Raw genomic sequence first — 27,000 nt, forward strand, 5'->3', positions numbered from 1 at the left:
TGTGCCGTTCCGAAGCCCAGGATGCGGCGTGTTCGACGGCGCCGGCATGAGCATGCGCAGTGCCTATTCGGGCCGGCGCCCGGGCAGCAGGAGAGACATGGCGCGGTTTCTGGGTTTGGTGTCGGCGCTGTTGCTGCGGGTGGCGAGCCGGAGTTCGGTCGCCGAAGTCTGCCGCCCTCAGAGGAGGTATTGGGGTGAGTTAAAGAGGATGAAGTCGACAGCAAATGGTAACTGAGGCAAGTAGATAAGGTGCTGGAAATAGGCTGGGTTGTAGCTATAAGTAAAGGAGTAGAGTGAATGCCTCAGAGACCATTTCTCACATCAGGAAATTAGATTAACATTTGTAAAGCCACTGTGAGGGTGGGCTGGGGAGAGGATGGTTCTGGTAGGGTCTTCATGTTTTCACTCTACAACTGCTGCTATCGTTCAAGTTCAAGGTTATTGTCATCTGTGCCTATATACAGCCAAACGAAACAGCGTTCCTCCGGGCTACAGTGCACCCACAAAGCATATATCGCACACAGCACAAATGAACAGAATATTACCACAAGTAAGTTAATAAATATAATTCAAAATGCATGTCAACTGTTTACTCCAAGGCTGGCTTGTCCTGTTCCTACTCGCCCAGCCTGAAGTGAGGTGCTGATTGTTTTCTCTTACCATGGAGAAGGAGGTACAGAAGATTTAAATCCCACATTGCCAGGTTCAAGAACATTTACTTCCCTTCAGCCAATCTCCTCACACAACCCTAATCACTCGAGTTCAGCAGCACTGTGACCACTTTGCATTAAAATGGACTTTGTTGTGTTTTATTCTAATTGTTTTCTCGTTTTAAAAAAAGTGTATAATTTCTTAATGCTGTTTATATGATGCTATACAGTTAAAAATAATATTTTATTAACTTTATAGTAATATTTTGTTTTATGTGCTGTGTGTGAGGTTTTGAGGGTGCACTGTGGTCCAGAGGAACGTTGCTTCATTTGGTTGTATACATGTACAGACTGATGAGAACAAACTTGAAATAAGCTTTGCATTGTACCTGTGCATAAACGTATCTGTGTACCTGACAATAAACTTGGACTCAACAAGAACAAAGTGGCTGCCATGTTGGGATTGAACCCGAGTCAGTGGAGTTGCAATAGCGTAACGGCAAATGCTGCTTCCATGTGAATGTCTTGCAGATTCTGTTTGGGTCTAACTTAGCCCAGTACGTGTGATATGTAGAACTCAGTGTTTTAGGAACAGCTTCTTTACCTCTTTACATCAGATTTCTGAGCGGGCAATGAACTCACATCCACTACCTCACTATTTTTTCTAGTGTCTTTTTACGCTGATTTAATTTAGTTTTTTTACATGTATTTCTTTAAAAGTTTCAAAGGTACATTTAATATCAGAGAAGTGTCTACAACATACATCCTGGAATTCTTTTTCTTCGCAAACATCCACAAAATCAGAGGAGTGCTCCAAAGAATGAATGACAGTTAAATGTTAAAACTCCAAAGTTACCCCCCCAACCTCCCACTCCCCCACACATAAGCAGCAGCAAAGCAGTGACCCACCCCCTCGCCAGCAAAAAAGCATCAGCTCTCTCACCCCCCCCTCCACTGAGCACTCAAGCGTACAGCAAAGCATCAATAAAGAGACTTGCAGTACCCCAAAGACTACTCATTCACCTGGTATTCAACATACCACAGGCTCCCTCCCCCTAATAAGGGAAAAAGAGGTGTCCCCATTTCACATTGAGAGGGGAGACATAACAAAACAACTCGCTGATTTATGGTGTTAAAAGCCTGTTGCGTCACTTCTTCCGAGCTCTGTGCCCAAAGAACTTGGGTCTCTGGGTGCACAGCCAGCAGCCAGCTTGCTGCTTTCAATCTTCCGTCTCCCACAACACACCAGTTTCCTGCTGAGGCACCGACCTCAAGTCCACCCACCTCCAGAGCCACAAGATCCTGGAACCCTGATGGCGCGCTAGTCTTATAGGTTGCGTCCTTGGCATATTGAACAGCGGCCAGTCGTGAGACCCCAAGAGCAGGCCCGATTCCCACAAAGAACCGAAGTCAGCGTGTAACTCCAGTTCAGGGTCTTCAAAAGAACCTGAGAGGGAAAAATAGAGATAGTAAAGACAGAAATAGAACTGTTTCTGAACATGCAAATAAAAAAGTTGCCATTAGGCGCCATTGTTCTCCTAAACTCCTGCCTCCTTAATTGTAAACATAGAAACATAGAAAATCTACAGCACAATACAGGCCCTTCAGCCCACAGTGCTGTGCCAAACATCTACTTACTTTAGAAATTACCTAGGTTTACTCATAGCCCTCTATTTTTCTAAGCTCCATGTACCTATCTAGGAGTCTCTGAAAAGACACTATCATATCTGCCTTCACCGGCTGCCCATTCCACGCAATCACCATTCTCTGTGGAAAAAAAACTTACCCCTCACATCTCCTCTGTACATACTTCCAAGCACCTTGAAACTGTGCCCTCTCGTGTTAACCATTTCAGCTCTGGGAAAAAGCCTCTGACTATCCACACAATCAATGCCTCTCATCATCTTATACACCTCTATCAGATAACCTCTTATCCTCCACCGCTCCAAAAAGAGAAGGCTGAGTTCACTCAACCTATTCTCATAAGGCATGCTCCCCAATCCAGGCAACATCCTTGTAAATCTCCTCTGCACCCTTTCTATAGTTTCCACATCCTTCCTGTAGTGGGGTGACCAGAACTGAGCACAGTACTCCCAAGTGGGGGTCTGAACAGAGTCCAGTATAGCTGTAACATTACCTCTCGGCTCTTAAACTCAATCCTACGGTTGATGGACGTCAATGCACCGTATGCCTTCTTAACCACAGAGTAACCTGCACAGCAGCTTTGAGGGTCCCATGGACTCAGACCCCAAGATTCCTCTGATCCTCCATACTGCCAAGAGTCTTAACATTAATGCTATATTCTGCCATCATATTTGAACTATCAAAATGAACCACCTCACACTTATCTGGGTTGAACTCCATCTGACACTTCTCAGCCCAGTTTTGCATCCTATAGATGTCCCACTGTAACCTTTGACAGCCCTCCACACTGTCCACAACACCCCCAACCTTTGTGTCATCAGCAAATTTACTAACCCATCCCTCCACTTCCTCATCCAGGTCATTTATAAAAATCACAAAGAGAAGGGGCCCCAGAACAGATCCCTGAGGCACACCATTGGTCACTGACCTCCATACAGAATATGACCCGTCTGCAACTGCTGTTTGCTTTCTGTGGGCAAGCCAATTCTGGATCCACAAAGCAAGATCCCCTTGGATCCTATGCCTCTTTACTTTCTCAATAAGCCGTGCATTGGATACCTTATCAAATGCCTTGCTGACATCTATATACACTACATCTTGCTCTACCTTCATCAACTTGTTTAGTCACATCCTCAAAAAATTCAACGTTGACTATTGTCTCAGCTTGCTCCTGCCCCACCAAACTCATTTCTGCATACCTCGACACTGTTTTATCCCCCCTTATTCAATCCCTTCTGACCTATGTTCGTGACACTTCTCACTCTCTTAAACTTTTCGATGATTTTAAGTTCCCTGGCCCCCACCGCTTTATTTTCACCATTGATGTCCAGTCCTTATATACTTCCATCCCCCATCAGGAAGGTCTCAAAGCTCTACGCTTCTTTTTGGATTCCAGACCTAATCAGTTCCCCTCTACCACCACTCTGCTCCGTCTAGCGGAATTAGTCCTTACTCTTAATAATTTCTCCTTTGGCTCCTCCCACTTCCTCCAAACTAAAGGTGTAGCTATGGGTACCCGTATGGGTCCTAGCTATGCCTGCCTTTTTGTTGGGTTTGTGGAACAATCTATGTTCCGTGCCTATTCTGGTATCTGTCCCCCACTTTTCCTTCGCTACATCGACGACTGCATTGGCGCTGCTTCCTGCACGCATGCAGAACTCGTTGACTTTATTAACTTTGCCTCCAACTTTCACCCTGCCCTCAAGTTTACCTGGTCCATTTCCGACACCTCCCTCCCCTTTCTAGATCTTTCTGTCTCTGTCTCTGGAGACAGCTTATCCACTGATGTCTACTATAAGCCTACTGACTCTCACAGCTATCTGGACTATTCCTCTTCTCACCCTGTCTCTTGCAAAAACGCCATCCCCTTCTCGCAATTCCTCCGTCTCTGCCGCATCTGCTCTCAGGATGAGGCTTTTCATTCTAGGACGAGGGAGATGTCTTCCTTTTTTAAAGAAAGGGGCTTCCCTTCCTCTACAATCAACTCTGCTCTTAAATGCATCTCCCCCATTTCACGTACATCTGCTCTCACTCCATCCTCCCGCCACCCCACTAGGAATAGGGTTCCCCTGGTCCTCACCTACCACCCACCAGCCTCCGGGTCCAACATATTATTCTCCGTAACTTCCGCCACCTCCGACGGGATCCCACCACTAAGCACATCTTTCCCTCTCCCCCCCTCTCTGCATTCCGCAGGGATCGCTCCCTACACAACTCCCTTGTCCATTCGTCCCCCCCATCCCTCCCCACTGACCTCCCTCCTGGCACTTATTTGTGTAAGCGGAACAAGTGCTACACATGCCCTTACACTTCCTCCCTTACCACCATTCAGGGCCCCAAACAGTCCTTCCAGGTGAGGCAACACTTCACCTGTGAGTCGACTGGGGTGATATACTGCGTCCGGTGCTCCCGATGTGGCCTTTTATATATTGGCGAGACTTGACGCAGACTGGGAGACCGCTTTGCTGAACCGCCAGAGAAAGCAGGATCTCCCAGTGGCCACACATTTTAATTCCACATCCCATTCCCATTTTGACATGTCTATCCACGGCCTCCTCTACTGTGAAGATGAAGCCACACTCAGGTTGGAGGAACAACACATTATATTCTGTCTGGGTAGCCTCCAACCTGATGGCATGAACATCGATTTCTCCAACTTCCGCTAAGGCCCCACCTCCCCCTCGTACCCCATCTGTTACTCATTTTTATGTACACATTCTTTCTCTCACTCTCCTTTTTCTCCCTCTGTCCCTCTGAATATACCTCTTGCCCATCCTCTGGGCACCCCCCCCCGTCTTTCTTCCCGGACCTCCTGTCCCATGATCCTCTCGTATCCCCTTTTGCCTATCACCTGTCCAGCTCTTGGCTCTATCCCTCCCCCTCCTGTCTCCTCCTCTCATTTTGGATCTCCCCCTCCCCCTCCAACTTTCAAATCCCTTACTCACTCTTCCTTCAGTTAGTCCTGACGATGGGTCTCGGCCTGAAACGTCGACTGCACCTCTTCCTACAGATGCTGCTTGGCCTGCTGCGTTCACCAGCAACTTTGATGTGTGTTGCTCAAAAAATTCAATCAGGCTCGTAAGGCACGACCTGGCTTTGACAAAGCCATGCTGACTATTCCTATTCATATTATGCCTCTCCAAATGTTCATAAATCCTGCCTGTCAAGATCCTCTCTATCAACTTACCAACCACTGAAGTAAGACTTATTGACCTATAATTTCTTGGTCTATATCTACTCCCTTTCTTGAATAAGAGAACAACATCTACCTGCCAATCCTCCAGAACCTCTCCCATCCTCATTGATGATGCAAACATTATCACCAGAGGCTCAGCAATCTCCTCCCTTGCCTCTCACAGTAGCCTGGGGTTCATCTCGTCCGGTCCCGGAGACTTATCCAACTTGATGCTTTCCAAAAGCTCCAGTACATCCTCTTTCTTAATGTCTATATGCTCAAGCTTTTCAATCCGCTGTAAGTCATCCCTACAATCATCAAGATCCTTTTCCGTAGTGAATACTGAAGCAAAGTATTCATTAAGTACCTCTGCTATCTCCTCCGGTTCCAGACACGCTTTTTCACTGTCACATTTGATTGGTCCTGCTCTCTCATGTCTTATCCTCTTGCTCGTCACATACTCACATACTTGTAGAATGCCTTGGGGTTTTCTTTAATCCTGCTCGCCAAGGCCTTATGGCCCCTTCTGGCTCTCCTAATTTCATTTTTAAAGCTTCCTGCTAGCCTTATAATCTTCTAGATCTCTATCATTACTTAGTTTTTTGAACCTTTTGTAAGCTTTGGTTCCTGTACCCTACTTTTTCCCAGTCTCATTGGAACGTACCTATGCAGAACGCCATGCAAATATCCCCTGGACATTTGCTACATTTCTGCTGTACGTTTCCCTGAGAGCATCTGTTCCCAATTTATGCTACCAAGTTCCTGCCTGATAGCCTCATATTTCCCCTTACTCCAATTAAACGCTTTCCTAACTTGCCTGTTCCTCTCCAATGCCATGGTAAAGGAGATAAAATTGTGATCACTATCTCCAAAATACTCTCCCACTGAGAGATACGACACTTGACCAGGTTCATTTCCCAATACTAGACCAAGTACAGCCTTTCCTCTTGTAGGCTTATCTACATATTGTGTCAAGCAACCTTCCTGAACACACCTAACAAACTCTACATCATCTAAACCCCTTGCTCTAGGGAGATGCCGATCAATATTTGGGAAATTAAAATCTCCCACCACAACAACTGTGTTATTATTACACCTTTACAGAATCTGTCTCTCTGTCCGCTCCGCGATGTCCCTGTTTCTATTGAGTGGCCTATAAAAAGCATCCAGTAGAGTTTATTGACCCCTTCCTGTTTCTAACTTCCACCCACAGAGACTCCGTAGACAATCCCTCCATGACTTCCTCCTTTTCTGCAGCCGTGACACTATCTCTGATCAACAGTGCCACACCCCCACCTCTTTTGCCTTCCTCCCTGTCCTTTCTTTCTTTTCAAATCTTTTTATTATTATTATCCAAAATTAACACGAGTACATCGAAGTAATCAACACTTCCAATGTCTCAAGAAAAAAAAACATTAATTTAAAGATTGAAAAAATTTTGGTGATTTTAAAAAAACCTACTAAGCAAGAAAAAGTAAGGGGAAATTAGGTGTTCAGCCCCGGAGCCATGCGTCATACAAAAAGCTTCTAAAGATAAACATCAAACCGCCAGCAAGAAAAAAAATGTACCAAAAATTTACAATTAGATCGCGGAGGAAATCTATCAATTAACTCAAATGATAATAAGGAGAAAATGAACCCCATCTTTTCTCAAGATCAAACATAGGTTCAAAGGTCGACTTCTAATTTTCTCCAAACTAAGACAGCATCACTTGAGAGAACCATTGTGACAAACTGGGAGCTGATGTATCCTTCCATTTCAACAGAATGGCCCTTCTAGCTATCAATGTAACAAATGCAATAACATGTTGGTTAGACACAGAGATACCACGGATATTTTGAGGAATTATTCCAAAAAGCACAGTTAATTTGTTAGGTTTTAAATTAATTTTAAGTGCTTTAGAAATTGTCGAAAAAACTGACTTCCAGAATTGTACCAGTATAGAACAAGACCAAAACATGTATGTCAGTGTAGCTCTCTCAGTTTTACGTCTATCACAATAACTAGCAACATTAGGGAATATTTTAGACAATCCCTTCTTCGTCAAATGGTAATGATGTACAATTTTAAATTGAATCAGTGAATAACTAGCACAGATCGAAGAAGAGTTATCCATCTTCAGAATCCACGTCCACTCCTCTGTCATAAAAGTCAAATTGGGTTCCTTTTCCCAATCTTGTTTAATCTTAAATAAAGGACGCTTATCCCATTGTAATAGTAAATTATAAATTCTTCCAATGGAACCTTTCGTCGGAGGGTTCATACTCATAATGGTATCTAACAGGTCAGCATCCAATATGTAAGGAAAATTACTTAAATATTTTTGTAAGAAATGTCGAACTTGAAGGTATTGTAAAAAGTGTGAGTATGAAAGAGAATATTTATCAACTAATTGTTGAAAAGACATCAATCTATCTTCTTTAAATAAATTCAAAAAAGAATTAATATCTTTATTTTTCCAAAGTAAAAAAAATTGGATCACTCAAAGAAGGCTTAAAGAAGTAATTTCAATAAATTAAACTACAAAGTTTAAATTTTTAGGATTAAAAAAAATTGTGGAACTGAAGCCAAGTTTGTAAAGAATGCGTAATCACAGGGTATAAGTTTAAATTAGCAACTTTAGCTAATTGTACAAGTAAAGCAGCTCTCAATAGCGAGGTTAAATAAAACTGTTTCACACCTTTCAATTCCAAGTCTACTCAAATTGGCTGATCATTCTTATCAACCCAATATAACCAAAAGGACATGTATCGCACATTAACAGCCCAGTAATACATTCTTAAATTAGGTGAAGTGAGACCTCCATCCTTTATCAACTTTAGTAAGTGACATTTACTAATTCTTGGTTTTTTATTATTCCAGATAAAAGATAAAATATTGGAATCAGTCCAATCAAAAAACTTCCTCGTCAAAAAACAGGGATATTCTGAAATAAATATAAAACTTTTGGTAAAATCATCATTTTGACTATATGGATGCGACCAGCAAGTGAAAATGTAAGTGGACTCTATCTACTAAATAAATGCTTCATAGAGTCTACTAAGGGAACAAAATTGGCTTTATAAAGATCCTAATGTTTTTTAGTGACTATAACACCTAAATATCTAAAAGAATTCCTCGACTTTGAAAGAAGTATTATTATGTATAGAAGCAGATTCATTTAAAGGAAACAATTCACTTTTACTAAAATTTATTTTATATTCTGAAAAATCTCCAAATTCATTAAATAATTTCAGCAAGGCAAGAATAAATTCCTCAGGATTAGATATATAAACCAATAAATCGTCAGCGTAAAGAGAAATCTTATCAATGGTCTCATTCACAAAAATCCCATAAATATTTTTAGCTTCACGAAGAGCAATAGCAAGGGATTCTAATACTAAATTAAATAACAAAGGACTTAATGGACAACCTTCTCTTGTCCCCCGTGAAAGCTGAAAAAAAGACCTACAATTATTAGTAATAACAGTAGCAGTAGGAGTTTTATATATCATTCTAATCCAATTATTAAAATTAACACCAAAGCCAAATTTCTCTAAAACATTAAATAAATATTTCCATTCTACTCGATCGAACACTTTTTCAGCATCCAAAGAGACGATGGATTGTGGAGTTTTAAAAGAGGACAAATACATAATATTAAATAATCTCCGAACATTTGAAAAAGAATAACGACCCTTTATAAAGCCTGTTTGATCTTTAAAAATAATTTTACTCAAAATATTCTCCAACTGATTGGCCATTATCTTTGATAGAACCTTAGCATCGACATTCAATAATGAAATAAGTCTATATGAGGCACAATCAGTAGGATCTTTATCCTTTTTAAGAATTAAAGAAATAGAAGCCTCATAGAAAGTAGAGGGTAAATCACCTTTCACAAAAGAATCCTTGAACATTTCCAACATATACGGAGAAAGCAATTTTCCAAATTTTTTATAAAATTCTACGAAATAACCATCAAGTCCAGGGGCCTTACCAGATTGCATTGAAAAAATAGCTTTATGAATTTCAGCTTCAGTAATCTGGGCATCAAGAGTTTTTTGATCCTCAACAGAAATTTTAGGAAAAGCAATCTTTCGTAAGAAAGCATTCATTTTAGAAGAATCTACTGGACATTGAGATTTATAAAGTTCAGTATAAAAATCTTGAAAAATCTTATTAATTTCTTCATTTTCCCAAGCCAGGGTACCATCTTTCCTACGAATTTTCAAAATTTGCCTTTTGGCTCTAGCCGTTTTTAATTGAGATGCAAGCTGTTTATTATTTTTATCTCCAAACATATAAAATTGGCTCTTTAACTTAAGCAAATAGTCTTCAATAGGATGAGTTAATAATAGGTTATATTGTGATTGAAGTTCCACTCTTTGTTTGAATAAATGAATATTAGGAGAAATTGCATAAATATTATCTAAGTCCTTATTTGTTTTGAAATCTTATCTAATCCTACTTTAATCTGTTTTTTAAGCTTAGCTGAATAAGAAGTGATTTGGATGTACCCCCTATATCATTAAAAAATAAAAATTCTTTCATCTGGGTTTCAATGAAACTGACAAAGTCAGAGTTTTGCAATAATGTCTGAGACATGCGCCATGGTGTACAGGCAAGAGTGACATCATCAAATTCAAAAGACAAACTCAGAGGCGCATGATCAGATATAGCAATAGGGTCATATTCACAATCTTTAATACTAGTCAAGAAGCCTGGAATATTTTTTATAAACATGTGGAAAGAAAAAGTATTCTCTGTTATCAGGGTGTAGATACCTCCATAATTCAATCAATCCAAAATCAGTCAAAAAGGAGTTAATAAGTGACGTGGAGCAATTTGGAAGTTGCTGATTGGTTGAGCTCTTGTCAATCAAAGGATTTAAACAACAGTTAAAATCACCACCATTATCAACATATATTCATTTAAATCAGGCAGTAAAGCAAATACTTTTTTAAAAATGGAAGGATCATCTAAGTTAGGACCATACAAATTGACCAAAACAACTTTTCTGTTACAGATCACTCCTTTAACAATTAAAAATCTACCATTAAAATCTGACTCAATATCCTCGAGTAAATATATTGGATTTAATAAAGATGAACGCATCGTTAATTTTACTCAGAGAAGTAGAGTGAAACTGCAAACCTCTCCACCATCCAAAAAATCTATTTTGATCTCCAGCCCTGATATGTGTCTCTTGGGCGAAAATTATATCAGGTTGGAATCGGTTAATGATTTTAAAAGTCTTTTATCGTTTGATAGGATTATTCCAACTACGTACATTCCAACTTATTACATTAATCCGTTTAAATACCATACTATAATTTTATTCTACTTTACACATGCGCAGAGCACATACCAATACGGGATGATTAAAAATGGCGGTGATGAAAAATACAACCACATAGAAAACCACCCAATGGGAAAAAACTCCTAACTCTAACCCCACTCTCCTCCCCCTATAGCCCGAAAAAAGGCAGGCACCCTATGATAGAATACGAAGCCAGGGACTGCTCTGTCTGTACAAAAAAAAATTTAAAAGATCCTCTCTCCCTCCCCCTAGTTAAAAATAAACGACTGACTTTGTAAGAGGAACGATAAAGTCTCAGCAAAGGAAAGTGTTTACATTCCAGCATCTACAAGCTATTTATATTTAATCTTTTTTTAAACAAGAAAGAACCAAAATAATGTTATCTCTTAAAAAGAAAAACCGGAGCCATTTTTAAATTTAACATTAAATCCCTAAAAAAAACCTTTAAATTTGGTTATAAGATGCTATAATAAAGCAGAAAAAAAGCTAATAGCATATTTAACCCAACTAAATTTTCAAAAATACCAATTAATAATATCATAAGTAATTGAATCCTCCCCTGAATATATATATATATATATATATATATATATATATATATAAAAAAAGAAGCCCTATTGGTAGGAAAAACTACCAAGGGTAATTAATTAAGAAAGAAACAAAAAAAGACATCAAACCAGATATTGGGTTAAAGGAACAAGTCCCTTTATCTTCTTTTTTTCAGTCGAATGTCCGAGTAACCATTTAAACAGACATACTTGAACCATAGATCTTCTTTCCAAAAATAACTAATGATATGCAATAATGAACAAATCTCCATATCTTCTTTTATTAAGTCTCTCAATGAAATATCCAAGTAATTTTCATGTCTTCTTTCTAAAATGCCAATAATATACAGATAACCAAACAACCTTCCAGACAGTTCAAGCGACACACATAAAAGTTGCTGGTGAACGCAACAGGCCAGGCAGCATCTCTAGGAAGGAGTACAGTTGACATTTCAGGCCGAGACCCTTCATCAGGACTAACTGAAAGAAGAGCTAGTAAGAGATTTGAAAGGGGGAGGGGGAGATCCGAAATGATAGGAGAAGACAGGAAGGGGAGGGATGGAGCTAAGAGCTGGAAAGTTGATTGGCAAAAGGGATATGAGAGGATCATGGGATGGGAGGCCTAGGGAGAAAGAAAGGGGGAGGGGGGAAGCCCAGAGGATGGGCAAGGAGTATAGTGAGAGGGACAGAGGGAGAAAAAGGAGAGAGAGAAAAAGAATGTATGTATATAAATAAATAACGGATGGGGTACGAGGGGGAGGTGGGGCATTAACAGAAGTTAAGAGAAGTCAATGTTCATGCCATCAGATTGGAGGCTACCCAGACGGAATACAAGTTGTTGTTCCTCCAGCCTGAGTGTGGCTTCATCTTTACAGTAGAGGAGGCTGTGGATAGACATATCAGAATGGGAATGGGACGTGGAATTAAAATGTGTGGCCACTGGGAGATCCTGCTTTTCTCTAGCAGACAGAGCGTATGTGTTCAGTGAAACAGTCTCCCAGTCCGCATCGGGTCTCGCCAATATATAGAAGGCCGCATCGGGAGCACCGGATGCAGTATATCATACCAGCCGACTCACAGGTGAACTGTCGCCTCACCTGGAAGGACTGTCTGGGGCCCTGAATGGTAGCAAGGGAGGAAGTGTAAGGGCATGTGTAGCACTTGTTCCGCTTACAAGGATAACTGCCGGGAGGGAGATCGGTGGGGAGGGATGGGGGGGCGGCGAATGGACAAGGGAGTCGCGTAGGGAGCGATCCCTGTGGAAAGCAAAGGGGGGGAGGGAAAGATGTGCTTAGTGGTGGGGATCCCGTTGGAGGTGGCGGAAGTTACGGAGAATTATATGTTGGACCCGGAGGCTGGTGGGGTGGTAGGTGAGAACAAGGGGAACCCTATTCCTAGTGGGGTGGCGGGAGGATGGGGTGAGCAGATGTGCGTGAAATGGGAGAGATGTGTTTGAGAGCAGAGTTGATGGTGCAGGAAGGGAAGCCCCTTTCTTTAAAAAAAGAGGACATCTCCTTCGTCCTGGAATGAAAAGCCTCATCCTGAGAGCAGATGCAGCGGAGACGGAGGAATTGCAAGAGACAGGGTGAGAAGAGAAATAGTCCAGATAGCTGTGAGAGTCCATAGGCTTATAGTAGACTCCAGTTGGTTCCAGACAGTTCATTCGGTAGCGGCGGCAGGTATAGTTTGAACGAACTCCAGTGCAGCTTTTGGATCAAAAAAATGTGCGAGGAGGAGAGTTAGGAGGAAAAACTTTAATTCTTGTTGGGTAACACAAGGAAGGAAACCATTTCTTATCATATGCCTGTTTCATTACCAGAACAAATTTTGATCTTTGTTCCATTACCTCCTTCGGATAATCCTCATAAAAACGGAGCTCAGATTCCTTAAATCTAAAAACTCTCTGTTTTCTTGCCTGTCACATTATTTGATCTTTAATTTTAAAGTGATGAAAACAAACCAAAACAGGCCTTGGTTTATTTGGATCTTTAAATTTCGAAGTAAAAGCTCTGTGTGTTCTTTCTATGGTCGGCGGCTGTGATAATGTGGTAGGAAATAAGGTATGAAAATGCTTACCAAAGTGAGCAGTTAAATCTCCATCTTCAGCTCCTTCTTGCAGCCCAACGATTCGTATATTCCTTCGGCGAGACCGAGTTTCCAGGACTATAATCTTAATTTGATATCTTTCCAAACGAGTTGTAGCTTCACACAATTTTTGCTTAGTTATCTTCAATTCCTCTTTGTGTGTAATAACTTGAGTTTCCAAGTCTTTAAGTTTTCCCAGAAGTGACTTCATTTCATTACTATTCTTTTTCAGTTGGTCTTTAATTGATCCATTCTGATCTCTAATTGAATTCAGTGTCCGAACCATATCTTCAGCTCACGATGGCATTTCATCAGATCTTTCCTTTTGCATCTTTCCTTTCCCATTACCTTTGTCACTAGGTTCAGACAAGTTCTTCCCAATCCTTGTAGACATAGACATATTGTTCCCCCTCAAGAATAAGTAAATAAAAATTTTAAATTGGAAGTTTAAACTTGGGGGAAAAGAACAAAACTAAGAGCAACACGAAACTGCTGCTATTCCATTTACAGACAGGCGCAGTCCCTCCCTGTCCTTTCTAAAACTTCTAAAGCCTGGCACTTGAAATAACCGTTCCTGCCCCTGAGCCATCCAAGTCTCTGTAATGACCACAACACGATAGCTCCAAGAACTGATCTGCGCTCTAAGCTCATCTGCTTTGTTCATGGTACTTCATTAAAATAGACACATCTCAAACCATCAGTCTGAGCATGTCCCTTCGCTATCATCCGCCCATCCTCCCTCTTGCACTGTCTCCAAACTTTCTCTATTTGTGAGCCAACTGCCCCTTCCTCCATCTCTTCAGTTGGGTTCCCAATCCACAACAATTCTAGCTTAAACTCTCCCCAACAGCCTTAGCAAACCCCCTTGCCAGGATATTAGTCCCCCTGGGATTCAAGTGCAACCTGTCCTTTTTGTACTGGTCACGCCTGTCCCGAAAGAGGTCCCAATGATCCAGAAGTCTGAATCCCTGCCCCCACTAAGGAGCTGGTGGTAGACCTAAGGAGAGCTAAAGTACCGGTGACCCCTGTTTCCATCCAGGGGGTCAGTGTGGACATGGTGGAGGATTACAAATACCTGGGGATACGAAATGACAATAAACTGGACTGGTCAAAGAACACTGAGGCTGTCTACAAGAAGGGTCAGAGCCATCTCTTATTTCCTGAGGAGACTGAGGTCCTTTAACATCTGCCGGACGATGCTGAGGAGGTTCTACGAGTCTGTGGTGGCCAGTGCTGTCATGTTTGCTGTTGTGTGCTGGGGCAGCAGGCTGAGGGTGGCAGACACCAACAGAATCAACAAACTCATTCGTAAGGCCAGTGATGTTGTGGGGATGGAACTGGACTCTCTCACGGTGGTGTCTGAAAAGAGGATGCTGTCTAAGTTGCATGCCATCTTGATCAATGTCTCCCATCCACTACATAATGTATTGGGTGGGCACAGGAGTACATTCAGCCAGAGACTCATTCCACCGAGATGCAACACTGAGCGTCACAGGAAGTCATTCCTGCCTGTGGTCATCAAACTTTACAATTCCTCCCTTGGAGGGTCAGACACCCTGAGCCAATAGGCTGGTCCTGGACTTATTTCATAATTTACTGGCATAATTTACATATTACTATTTAACTATTTATGGTTCTATTACTATTTATTATTTATGGAGCAACTGTAACGAAAACCAATTTCCCCCGGGATTAATAAAGTATGACTATGACACTCCAATCCCTCAGCCACGCATTTATCCTCCACCTCACTCTATTCCTATACTCACTGTCAAGTGGTACAGGTAATAATCCTGAGATTACTATCTTTGAGGTCCTGCTTCTCAATTTCCTTCCTAACTCCCTGTAGTCTGTTTTCAGGACCTCCTCCCTTTTTCTACCTATGTCGTTGGTACCGATATGTACCATGACTTCTGGCTGTTCTCCCTCCCACTGCAGGATATCGTGACGCGATCAGATACATCCCGGACCCTGGCACTTGGCAAGCAAATTACCATCCGTGTTTCTTTCCCACGTCCATGAGATGGCCTGATTGGTCTATACCCCCCGCCCCCCCGCGAGACGGCCTAATTGATTTGTGTAATACCCGCCCCACCGCAAGACAGTCTGATTGATTTATACCCGCCCCACGAGACTGCCTGATTGATTTGTGTAATACCCGCCCCGCGTGACTGCCTGATTGACAAAGACAGCTGATTTCTGCATACCTGTCAAAACCACAAAGAAGACTGCTTCCTTCTGTTTGCACATGTTCTGTAATGATTAACAACTCTTTATGGTATAAAGGCCAATGCTGTACTAACTAAGTTAGAGGTCCGATACGAGCCCCCAGGGGGAGAGGAATTCTGTCCCCCTGATGTTTGGCTTTGCACCTCTCGCCGGCTGAGTTTGACCAAATAAACTGGTGAAAAGGATAAAGTAAAGAAATATTTGTGGTGTGGTTATTGGTCCGGTGAATTTAAGTTTACAATGGTGGCGGTTCAAGCAATGCTCTTACAGCTCGGATGACTGGAGTTTGAAGTTCAATTCTGGCGCCATCTGGAAGGAGTTCTGTATGTTCTTCCTGAGACCATATAGGTTTCTTTCAACAGTCTAAAGATGTACCTGTCTGTAGGTTAATTGCTCATTGTACATTGTCCTCTGACTAGGCTAGGGTGACATAGGTGGGTTGCTGGGTGGTGTGGCTCATTGTATCTCTACATACATAAATAAATAATGACATTTTTCGATTTTGTAATATTCTCAAGTCAAGTCACTTTTTATTGTCATTTCGACCATAAACTGCTGGTACAGTACACAGTAAAAAGAAAGCAATGTTCCTCCCGGACCATGGTGCTACCTGAAACAACACAAAACTACACTGGACTAAGTGAGACAACACAAGGCTACACTAGATTATTTTTAGACAACACAAAAACTACACTAGACTACAGACCTACACAGGACTGCATAAAGTGTACAAAACAGTGCAGGGCAGCACAGTAAATAGTAAACAAGACAACAGGCACAGTAGAGGACAAATTACAATATAATAATGATGTAGATGTCAGTCTAGTCTCTGGATATTAAGGAGTCTGAAGAAACTGTTCAGACTGTGCAACAAATACTACCTGACTGCTGAATATTTGCAATATTTATTTGTTTCTAGTGTACTTATCTTTTTTATAGGCATTTTCTAAAGGGTAGACCATTTGGCATGTAGTTTACAAGGACTACAATGAAACATTACCTTACAAATTGTTAGCATAAACTTGATTTGATATTGCTTGGCAAAATTTCTACTTTTACATCAATTAATTGCTATCATATATGTAACAACAAATGGAATTTTAAATTATGAAGCTATTTTCATTTTTGTTATTTAGCTCCTGTTCCCCAAAGCCAACCCAAAGCTTGTTACGGTGTATGTACAGCGCCATCTGAAACTGTCACTTACCAGGAATTAAAGCAGTTGCTCAAATCGAACAAAATTGTTCTGATTGATGTCAGAGAACGCTGGGAACTTGAGGAGCATGGGAAGATACCTGGATCCATAAATATACCACGTAAGTACACCATTACAGATCTGGACATAACTCATCTGTTGGTATATTGTAACGTTAACCAAGATGTTGTTTAAAAACACAAAATGTGTGAAGCATTAATAAATGACCTGAGTATGTTGTCAAATTGTTTGTTATTTGGACATCCTGAGCTAATGATATATTTAATGCCCTTGTGTACCAGGTACAGGTCTGGCCACTGGTTGTGGATCATGGTGTTAAATAAGCAATTTTATCGAACAATAATTATCAGTGTGATTCATTTGTGTACAATGACCAGAGTATAAAAGTTAAAAACAATGGATAAGGAATGTTGACTCCATGAAGAATAACTAATCAGGCTAGATCTGCTCAATTTTGATTTAAAAAGTTCCATGAGGGTTGTCTTAAGGTTTAAAGATGTGTGAAATATAAAGCAAAAAGATTGGGGAGGAAGAAGGTCAGGGTAAATGCAAAGATATGTAACGTAGACAACAAGGCTATCATGAGAAAATGGTCTTCTGTATGAGCAAGAAAGAATATTGTAATAAGTGAGGTTGTGAAAGATTCACACAGGTTGTAGCATGATCAACTTCTTCAGCTAAATTGTACCTGTTGTACATGAGTGTTTTGTGTCATGGGGAAGTGGAAGAAGGTTGCCAGTGGTGTTCAGCTGATGAAGGTAGTAGTCCTGGGTGGTTGGTGAACAACCCTGAAGGAAGGAATCAGTGGAAATCGAGATGAGGAGGAAAGGGGCTTGTTCTGCTGCTGTTGTTTGGTTGCTGTTTCTTGTGGTGTTCTGCTGAACATTGTGGGCCATGCTATGTTGGTGCCTGAATGTGTGGTGACATTCCCTGGGTTGTGTTAGTTGTTAATGCAAGCAATACATTTCACTGTATGTTTCGAAGTACATGTGATAAATGAATCTGAAATCTCAAAGTTCAAAGTAAATTTATTATCAAAGTTCCTTGTGGGCATTCAGAGTAAGTACAAGAAACACAATAGAATCAATGAAAATCTGCAAACAGAAACTTGAAGAGTCCTTGAAGGTGAGACGGTAGATTGTGGGAACAGTTCAGTGATGGGGTGAGTGAAGTTATCCCTACTGGTTCAGGAGACTGAGGGTCGAGGAGTAAGAACTGTTCTTGAACCTGGTGATATGGGTTCTGGGGCTCCTGTACCTTTTTCCTGATTGCAACAGTGAGGAGAGCGCTTTGCCTGGATGTTGGGGGCCTTGATGATGGATGTTGCTTTTCTGCAACACCACTTTGTGTGGATGTGCTCAGTGCTGGGTGGAGAGGGCTTTACCCATGATGGATTTCTGTGCGTTTTATTATAGGATTTTATTTTCAAGGGCATTGGTGTTTCCATACCAGACAATGATGCAATCTTAATCTTATATCTGTCCAGCATCCCCTTCCTCATCTAATTCCATCTGCTGCCTGCCAGTCCCTGCTTCATCCCTTCCTCTCATCTCTTTATACTGAATACCTCCCCTCTGGAGACTGCAGATGCTGTAGATTGGAACAAAAGTCTAATTGGCAATGCCCCTGATGTCAACCAGGTGAAATGAGACTTCGCCAACTATGAGCAAAGCTCTGTTGTCTCAGTTGTTTCTCACACAGTATTGTTCAATAGAAGGGTGGGAAGTGGAGGAAACAACATGATGCATTATTGGATGTGCAGCTCAATTGTCCAGGCTTTTGTTGACTTTTAAAGAAAAAAACAGATCTCAGGGTAGTATATGGTGACATATACATAATTTGATAATAAATGTACTTTGCCTTTTGAAGAATAAAGGCATTTTCAAGCTGCAGGGGTTATGCCGTGAATGACCAATCCTTAGGAAGGGTAGTAAGGAGCAAATCAGGAAAAAATTAAACTTGTGCAGTAGCTGTGGAGTAGTAAAGATAAAGATTAACATTGTTTGTCACATGTACGTCTAAATATACAGTGCAATGTGCTGTTTGCATCAAGGAAGTGTTGAGGGCAGCCCATAAGTGACACCATGCTTCAGGTGACAACATAGCATGCCCATATGTAATAATCTTAACCCTTATGCCTTTTTGGAAAGTGTGAGGAAACCTACACAGTCACAGGGAGAACGTGCAAACTGTTTAAAAACAGTGGAGGGATTGAGCCCCCGATTGCTGACACTGTAAACCATTATGCTATTGTGCTGCCCTATTGATGGGGGGAGGATAATCGCCTGTCCAAATATTTGGATGTAATTGCACTAGAGAGAGTGCAGAGATTTCTCACGAATCATGTCTGGATTGGAGGACTTAGTTGTGGGGAGAGAGAATGGGCTGGGCTTGTTTTACCTGGACTGAAGGATGCTGAGGGTTCACACTTAGAAGTGTGCATGAATGCGAGAGGCGTTGACAATGCAGATAGTCAAAATGACGGGAATATGGAAAATGCGGGCATAGTTTTAAGGTGAGAGGTAAGAAAACTAAAGGGAATTTTCTCAAATTTCATTGTCACAATGTCTTGTGAGACATATCTAATGAGAGAATAGTTTGATTGAGATAGAGTGGAGGAGGATGAAAGGTCACTTGATAGAAGTGTATAAGATGATGAGGCATTGATAGAGTAAACAGCCAGAGACCTTTTCCCAGGCTAGAAATGGCTAAAAGGAGGGGGTACCATTTCTAAGGGGGAAAGTAAAAGGGAGAAGTTTTTTCACAGAGAGCAGTGGATACATGGAATGTGCTGTCAGGGCTGGTGGGAGAGGCATTTTAGAGACTTATGCATATGGACGAAAGCAAATGGACGAGGGCAATGTTGTTCAGAAGGGCTTGATTGATCTTGGGGTAAAAGGTCCAGCATAGCATTGTGGGCCAAAGGGCCTGTACTGTGCTGTAATGTTCAGTGTTCTGTTTTGACAATATAATTGGAGGACATCAGAAAGATCCATAGAGGATTGAATTGGAACATTAGAACGACAGTGTCGCTCTTTCCAACTACAGTGTTCAATATAGTAAATAAAGCTCGTTTGTTTCTCTCTTATGTAGCAGAGTGCATTCTGTTCAGTGGGTATTGTATATTGAGCTGAAACAATTCATTCCCAATCTTTGCAGACCTCAGATTGTCAGCAGATGTAGTGGCTGATGTTGCACATTTATCCTCGCATAGGAAGGTACTGGCAGAACAACAATGCAATGTGTGAGGGTTAAAGTAAAGAATATTTTTTCATTTTTTTCATGGCTTGGCTTTGCGAACAAAGATTTAGGAAGGGGGCTGCCCACGTCTGCTGCAGGCCCGGCCACAGCGGCTGCTGTCGGGAAGGATGGTCGTAGACGTGGGCGTGTCCTTCGGCCTGCGCAATGGCATTTTAGGTGGAGTGTAGTGTGCGCAGTACTGGCCCCACCCTTTATACCCGGGGTTGATCTGCCATAGCCTAGCAAGCTGGGACGGTGACAGCGAGGTCCTCGGGTCGTAGGATTTACATCAGAGTGTCCTTCTCCTAGGTGGATGGTCTGACAAGGCTAACGAGCCCCACCTGCCCAGGTTTGGATTCAGAGTTGTCCTTCTCTCGGGCTGGCTGCCAACCAAGGCTAACGAGCCCAGCCTACCCATCCAGTTATACCGCCAGACACTCGGTAACGTAGTAACCATGACGTAGCAAGGTTACTACTCAGTAACCATGATGTAGCAAGCTCGGTGGAAACGGGGGGCACTGACGAGAAGGTGTTGCTACGGACGAAGTAATGTAGGAGAGGCCATTTGCAGTGGCCTCCTGCCTAGCAAGCCAGACAGTGACCACTCGGCGATCACTACACCGGGAAAGCAGAGGCAATGTATTGCGCAAATATGAGGAATTCTGCAGATGCTGGAAATTCAAGCAACACACATCAAAGTTGCTGGTGAACGCAGCAGGCCAGGCAGCATCTCTAGGAAGAGGTACAGTCGACGTTTCAGGCCGAGGCCCTTCGTCAGGACTAACTGAAGGAAGAGCTAGTAAGAGATTTGAGAGGAGGAGGGGGAGATCCAAAAATGATAGGAGAAGACAGGAGGGGGAGGGATGGAGCCAAGAGCTGGATAGGTGATTGGCAAAAGGGATATGAGAGGATCATGGGACAGGAGGCCCAGGGAGAAGGAAAAGGGGGAGGGGGGAAAAACCCAGAGGATGGGCAAGGGGTATAGTGAGAGACAGAGGGAGAAAAAGGAGAGTCAGAGAAAGAATGTGTGTATATAAATAACGGATGGGGTACGAGGGGGAGGTGGGGCATTAGCGGAAGCCAGAGAAGTCAGTGTTCATGCCATCAGGTTAGAGGTTACCCAGACGGAATATAAGGTGTTGTTCCTCCAACCCGAGTGTGGCTTCATCTTTACAGTAGAGGAGGCCGTGGATAGACATGTCAGAATGGGAATTGGATGTGGAACCAAAATGTGTGGCCACTGGGAGATCCTGCCCCCTCTGGCGGACAGAGCGCAGGCGTTCTTAGTATTAAACTCGCCGATAAGGGGGGTGCTGTTATAGTCTGGCGCACTGACCGCTACCTTGCCGAGGCACAGCGACAACTCGTGGATACCTCCTCTTATTTACCCCTCGATCATGACCCCACTAAGGAGCACCAGGCCATTGTCTCCCACACCATCACCGACTTTATCCGCTCAAGGGATCTCCCATCCACTGCTACCAACCTTATAGTTCCACACCCCGCACTTCCCGTTTCTACCTCCTACCCAAGATCCACAAACCTGGCTGTCCTGGCAAACCTATTGTCTCAGCTTGCTTCTGCCCCACCGAACTCATTTCTGCATACCTCGACACGGTTTTATCCCCCCTTGTTTAATCCCTTCCTACCTATGTTCGTGACACTTCTCACGCTCTTAAACTTTTCGATGATTTTAAGTTCCCTGGCCCCCACCGCTTTATTTTCACCATGGATGTCCAGTCCCGATATACTTCCATCCCCCATCAGGAAGGTCTCAAAGCTCTCCACTTCTTTTTGGATTCCAGACCTAATCATTTCCCCTCTGTCACCACTCTGCTCCGTCTAGCGGAATTAGTCCTTACTCTTAATAATTTCTCCTTTGGCTCCTCCCACTTCCTCCAAACTAAAGGTGTAGCCATGGGCACCCGCAGGGGTCCAAGCTATGCCTGCCTTTTTGTTGGCTTTGTGGAACAATCTATGTTCCGAACCTATTCTGGTATCTGTCCCCCACTTTTCCTTCGCTACATCGACGACTGCATTGGCGCTGCTTCCTGCACGCATGCTGAGCTCGTTGACTTTATTAACTTTGCCTCCAACTTTCATCCTGCCCTCAAGTTTACCTGGTCCATTTCCGACACCTCCGTCCCCCTTCTAGATCTTTCTGTCTCTATCTCTGGAGACAGCTTATCTACTGATGTCTACTATAAGCCTACTTTCTTTTCAAATCTTTTTATTGTGCGTGTATATATATGAAAAATAACATGAGTACATCGAAGTAACAACACTTACAATGCCTCAAAAAAAAACCATCTTAAAGATTGAAAACAAATAAGCCTACTGACTCTCACAGCTATCTGGACTATTCCTCTTCTCACCCTGTCTCTTGCAAAGATGCCATCCCCTTCTCGCAATTCCTCCGTCTCCGCTGCATCTGCTCTCAGGATGATGCTCTTCATTCCAGGATGAGGGAGATGTCCTATTTTAAAGAAATGGGCTTCCCTTCCTCCACCATCAACTCTGCTCTCAAACGCATCTCCCCCATTTCACGCACATCTGCTCTCACTCCATCCTCCCGTCACCCCACTAGGAATAGGGTTCCCCTGGTCCTCACCTACCACCCCACCAGCCTCTGGGTCCAACATATTATTCTCCGTAACTTCTGCCACCTCCAACGGGATCCCACCACTAAGCACATCTTTCCCTCCCCCTCCTCTGCTTTCCACAGGGATCGCTCCCTACGCGACTCCCTTGTCCATTCGTCCCCCCCATCCCTCCCCACTGATCTCCCTCCTGGCACTTATCCTTGTAGGTGGAACAAGTGCTACACATGCCCTTACACTTCCTCCCTTACCACCATTCAGGGCCCCAAACAGTCCTTCCAGGTGAGGCGACACTTCATCTGTGAGTCGGCTGGGGTGATATACTGCGTCTGGTGCTCCCGATGTGGCCTTCTATGTGTTGGCAAGACCCAACGCCGACTGGGAGATCATTTTGCGAACGCCTGTGCTCTGTCCGCCAGAGGGGGCAGGATCTCCCAGTGGCCACACATTTTGGTTCCACATCCCATTCCCATTCTGACATATCTATCCACGGCCTCCTCTACTGTAAAGATGAAGCCGCACTCGGGTTGGAGGAACAACACCTTATATTCTATCTGGATAGCCTCCAACCTGATGGCATGAACATTGACTTCTCTGGCTTCCGCTGATGCCCCACCTCCCCCTCGTACCCCATCCGTTATTTATTTATATACACACATTCTTTCTCTCACTCTCCTTTTCCTCCCTCTGTCCCTCTCACTATACCCCTTGCCCATCCTCTGGGTTCCCCCCCTCCCCCTTTTCTTTCTCCCTGGGCCTCCTGTCCCATGATCCTCTCATATCCCTTTTGCCAATCAGCTGTTCAGCTCTTGGCTCCATCCCTCCCCCTCCTGTCTTCTCCTATCATCTCGGATCTCCCTCTCCCTCTCCCACTTTCAAATCTCTTACTAGCTCTTCCTTCAATTAGTCCTGACGAAGGATCTCGGGCTGAAACGTCGACTGTACCTCTTCCTGGAGATGCTGCCTGGCCTGCTGCATTCACCAGCAACTTTGATGTGTGTTGCAATGTATTGCGCGTTCACTTTCCCTGGGTGAGCGGGACATCAGGCCCAGACCTCACCACCCCCCTAAAGAATACTACATATTTCTTTAAAGACAGACATAACTTAGGCTGCTATCCTGCAAAACCAGATCATTATATTAAACCGCACAGAAATGCTGGAGGAAATCAGCAGCTAATGCAGCATCTATCAAAATGAATAAACAGACAATGTTTCAGTGCAAGACCCTTCATCGGGACTTGGAGACACTTGGGGGGAGGGTGGGGAGAATAAGTTGCATTATTTCAGGCAGAAACTCTGCATTGTATTGAATTATTAACTTTACAGTATAGGCTTGTCACTTTCAAAGGTAAATTACAACACTGAGATTTGAAGGAATGCTGTGAGGTAATAGGTGTTTGGCTCTGTAATTCTGATTTTAATCTGCACTGGATATTATCCTTTCAACAGGTACCAGTCATTTGGATTACAAAGTATATGCATACACTAATCTGCAATGTTCAGTGTGTGCAGTATTTCATATCTCTAGAGCTACATACGTAAAATGAAACCTAAACACAAGAGATTCTGCAGATGCTGGAAATCCAGAGTAACACAGAGTGCTGGGGGAACTCAGTAGGACATGCTGCCTATAGTGACATTTGGTCCTTTGGGGCACACTGGAGTTATTCATTTCCTCCGCCTGTTCTGCTGAGGTCCTTTGGGGCACACTGGAGTTATTCATTTCCTCCGCCTGTTCTGCTGAGGTTCTCCAGCATTTTGTGTGTGTAAAATGAAACTGTCTTTATTTTTTTGTAATATAGTGGTAAGCACAAAAAAAGTCATCTTGGATATGTGTCAATTTTTAAAACAAAAATTCCTTCACCATTTTACAGATATTGGTGGGAATGTTTACAATTTTTTCTCATTTGCTTTAAGTGGGTGAAGTGGAACAAATCTTGCAGCTGGATCCCGAACGTTTTATGGAAATGTACAAAGAAAAAATGCCAAGCATGTCAGATAAAATTGTTTTTTCATGTTTGGGAGGACTCAGGAGTAAAAAGGCCTTAGATACTGCTACATCTTTAGGCTACAGTAGGTGAGTACCATACTAGCAACTTGTAGTAAAAGCACAAGAAGTTCTGCAGATGCTGAAAATCTTAAGCAAGACACAAAATGGAAGGTGGTGTATTTCTTGAGTTCAATAGATTTCCATCCTATTACAGACCATCTCTTTTGATCTTTTTGCCCTTCCTTGCAATTAGTTTAATTTCTAACATTTCGTAATTCTAATTAAGCATCATCAATGTAATTGTTAACTGGTTCTTTCTCAACAGATGCTGCCTGACTTTGTTAGTATTTATCCATGTTTGTGTATGCTTTTTTATTCATTACCTTTTCTGTTTTCTATTCCAAAAAACTGTTAAATAACTAACTTGGTAACAGTAACTTTGTCTCATCTGTGGAGAGTAACTTCTGGACTATGTCATGTATAAAGAGGATGGACTGTGATTTTAGGAAATGCTCAGTAGCTGTATGGAATGTATAATCTTCATGAAAGGCAAATAATTATGTCACTTCTGCCATAATTGCCATTCTTCAGACGCAGTGCAGCGTATTGCTTTGAGATTTTAATGTGATGTAATGCTGTATTATTCAAATATTTGCCATGAATGCATTAGAAGATTATCTCTTTTGGCACGACATCAGGTGTTTAAATAACTGAATTTAAATGTTTTTGTTTTAGAGCTGTACATTTCCCAGGTGGTTGGGAGGAATGGCAATCCCATGAACTTTCTCAGAAAAAAGGATAAGCTATTTCAGGGATTTCTTATGGAACGAATTCCAAACGAGTATGAGAGACTTAAATCTATAAGTGAAATATGTTCTTTCTAGTTTATAATACATTGAGAATTTACAAATGTTGTATCTGTGTGTTTTTAATTCTGATCTTTTTCCACATATGTAAACAATGCTTGAGCACAAAATTTGAAATTTAATAAATTTTGAAGTTCTTTTTTGTTTGAAAACAGCATTGTTTTGTGCATTGTTCATGGTCGATCAGTTGATGGAACTAACAATCTAATGGTGGCATAAACTCTTGTGTTCTTTTGAATAAAATCCTGAAGTCAAAATTCAAAAGTTGTTCTCATAGTACATAAATTTGTTCTCATAGTACATATACATCACAATATGCTAGCCTGAGATTCATTTTCTTGTATTCGCATTAAATACAAAGAAACACAAATGAAAAAACACACACAGAAAACAGATTCATGGTGACTCTTGCGGGTTGCCTCCAGCATGTCCTTGAACTGTGTTGGTTGTTGATGCAAACAATGCATTTCATTGTAGCTTTTGATGTACATGTCATAAATAAAGCTGATCTTTAAAATCTTTAACTTTACTGAGCATGGGTACAAGACACAATTACAATCAATCTTCCTCCCATGCTCATCCTAATGTCATAAATTCAAAACAGCAAGGTGGCCATATAATCGTGTAACAGCTGTTTTTACTATTATGCTTGCAGATTATTTTCAGAAGTCTTTACTACACGCACAAAATGTTGGAGGAGCTCAGCAAATTAGGTAGCATCTATGGAAAGGAGTAAAGAGTCAACGCTTCAGGCTGAGACCTTTCATCAGGACTTGGACCAATATGTTGACTCTCTACTCTTTTCCATATATGCTGTCTGACTTGCTGAGTTACTTCACCATCTTGTGTGTTACTCTGGACTTCCAGCATCTGTAGAATCTCTTGTGTTATTGGTTCTAAGCTGGTGTTCATATGATAAATATAAGATCATAAGACATAGGAGTAGAATTAGACCATTCTATCATGGTTGATTTATTATTATCCCTCTCGACCTCGTTCTCCTGCCTTCACTACGTAACTATTAACATCCTTACTAATCAAGAATCTATCAACCTTTGCTTTAAATATATACAATGACTTGGCCACCACAGCCATCTGTGGCAATGAATTCCAGATTCACCAACCTCTGGCTAAAGAAATTCCTCCTCATCTCTGTTTTAAAGGGACGTCCCTTTATTCTGAGGCTGTGCCCTCTCCTAGACTCACCCACTATAGGAAACATCCTCTCCACATCCACTCTATCTAGGTCTTTCAATATTTGATAGGTTTCAATAAGATTCAATGAGAATTAAATATCTCATGTGAAGAGGTATTTTGCAAAAGAGCTTACTAAGGAATTTCTTCTGTTCAATTCAAATTGGTCCTCAGTTGCATCATTGTTTACTAGATTCATGAATCACACTTGTGCTTCATTTCAGTTACATCCTATATTTGTGACGGTTAGATTTTTTT

General features: G+C 42.1%; 1 protein-coding gene across 1 annotated transcript; it reads left to right on the top strand.

Annotated features, from left to right (window-relative positions):
* Positions 1-59: 59 nt before the first annotated feature.
* tstd3 (thiosulfate sulfurtransferase like domain containing 3) lies at positions 60-25,814 on the top strand. Its single transcript, XM_072277602.1, has 4 exons — positions 60-194; positions 16,771-16,950; positions 24,610-24,769; positions 25,418-25,814. The coding sequence occupies exons 1-4, from the start codon at positions 98-100 to the stop codon at positions 25,482-25,484; spliced, it is 504 nt and encodes a 167-aa protein (XP_072133703.1). The 5' UTR covers positions 60-97; the 3' UTR covers positions 25,485-25,814.
* Positions 25,815-27,000: the final 1,186 nt, after the last annotated feature.

Source organism: Mobula birostris, chromosome 2, assembly GCF_030028105.1.
Source record: "Mobula birostris isolate sMobBir1 chromosome 2, sMobBir1.hap1, whole genome shotgun sequence".
Lineage (NCBI taxonomy): Eukaryota > Metazoa > Chordata > Chondrichthyes > Myliobatiformes > Myliobatidae > Mobula > Mobula birostris.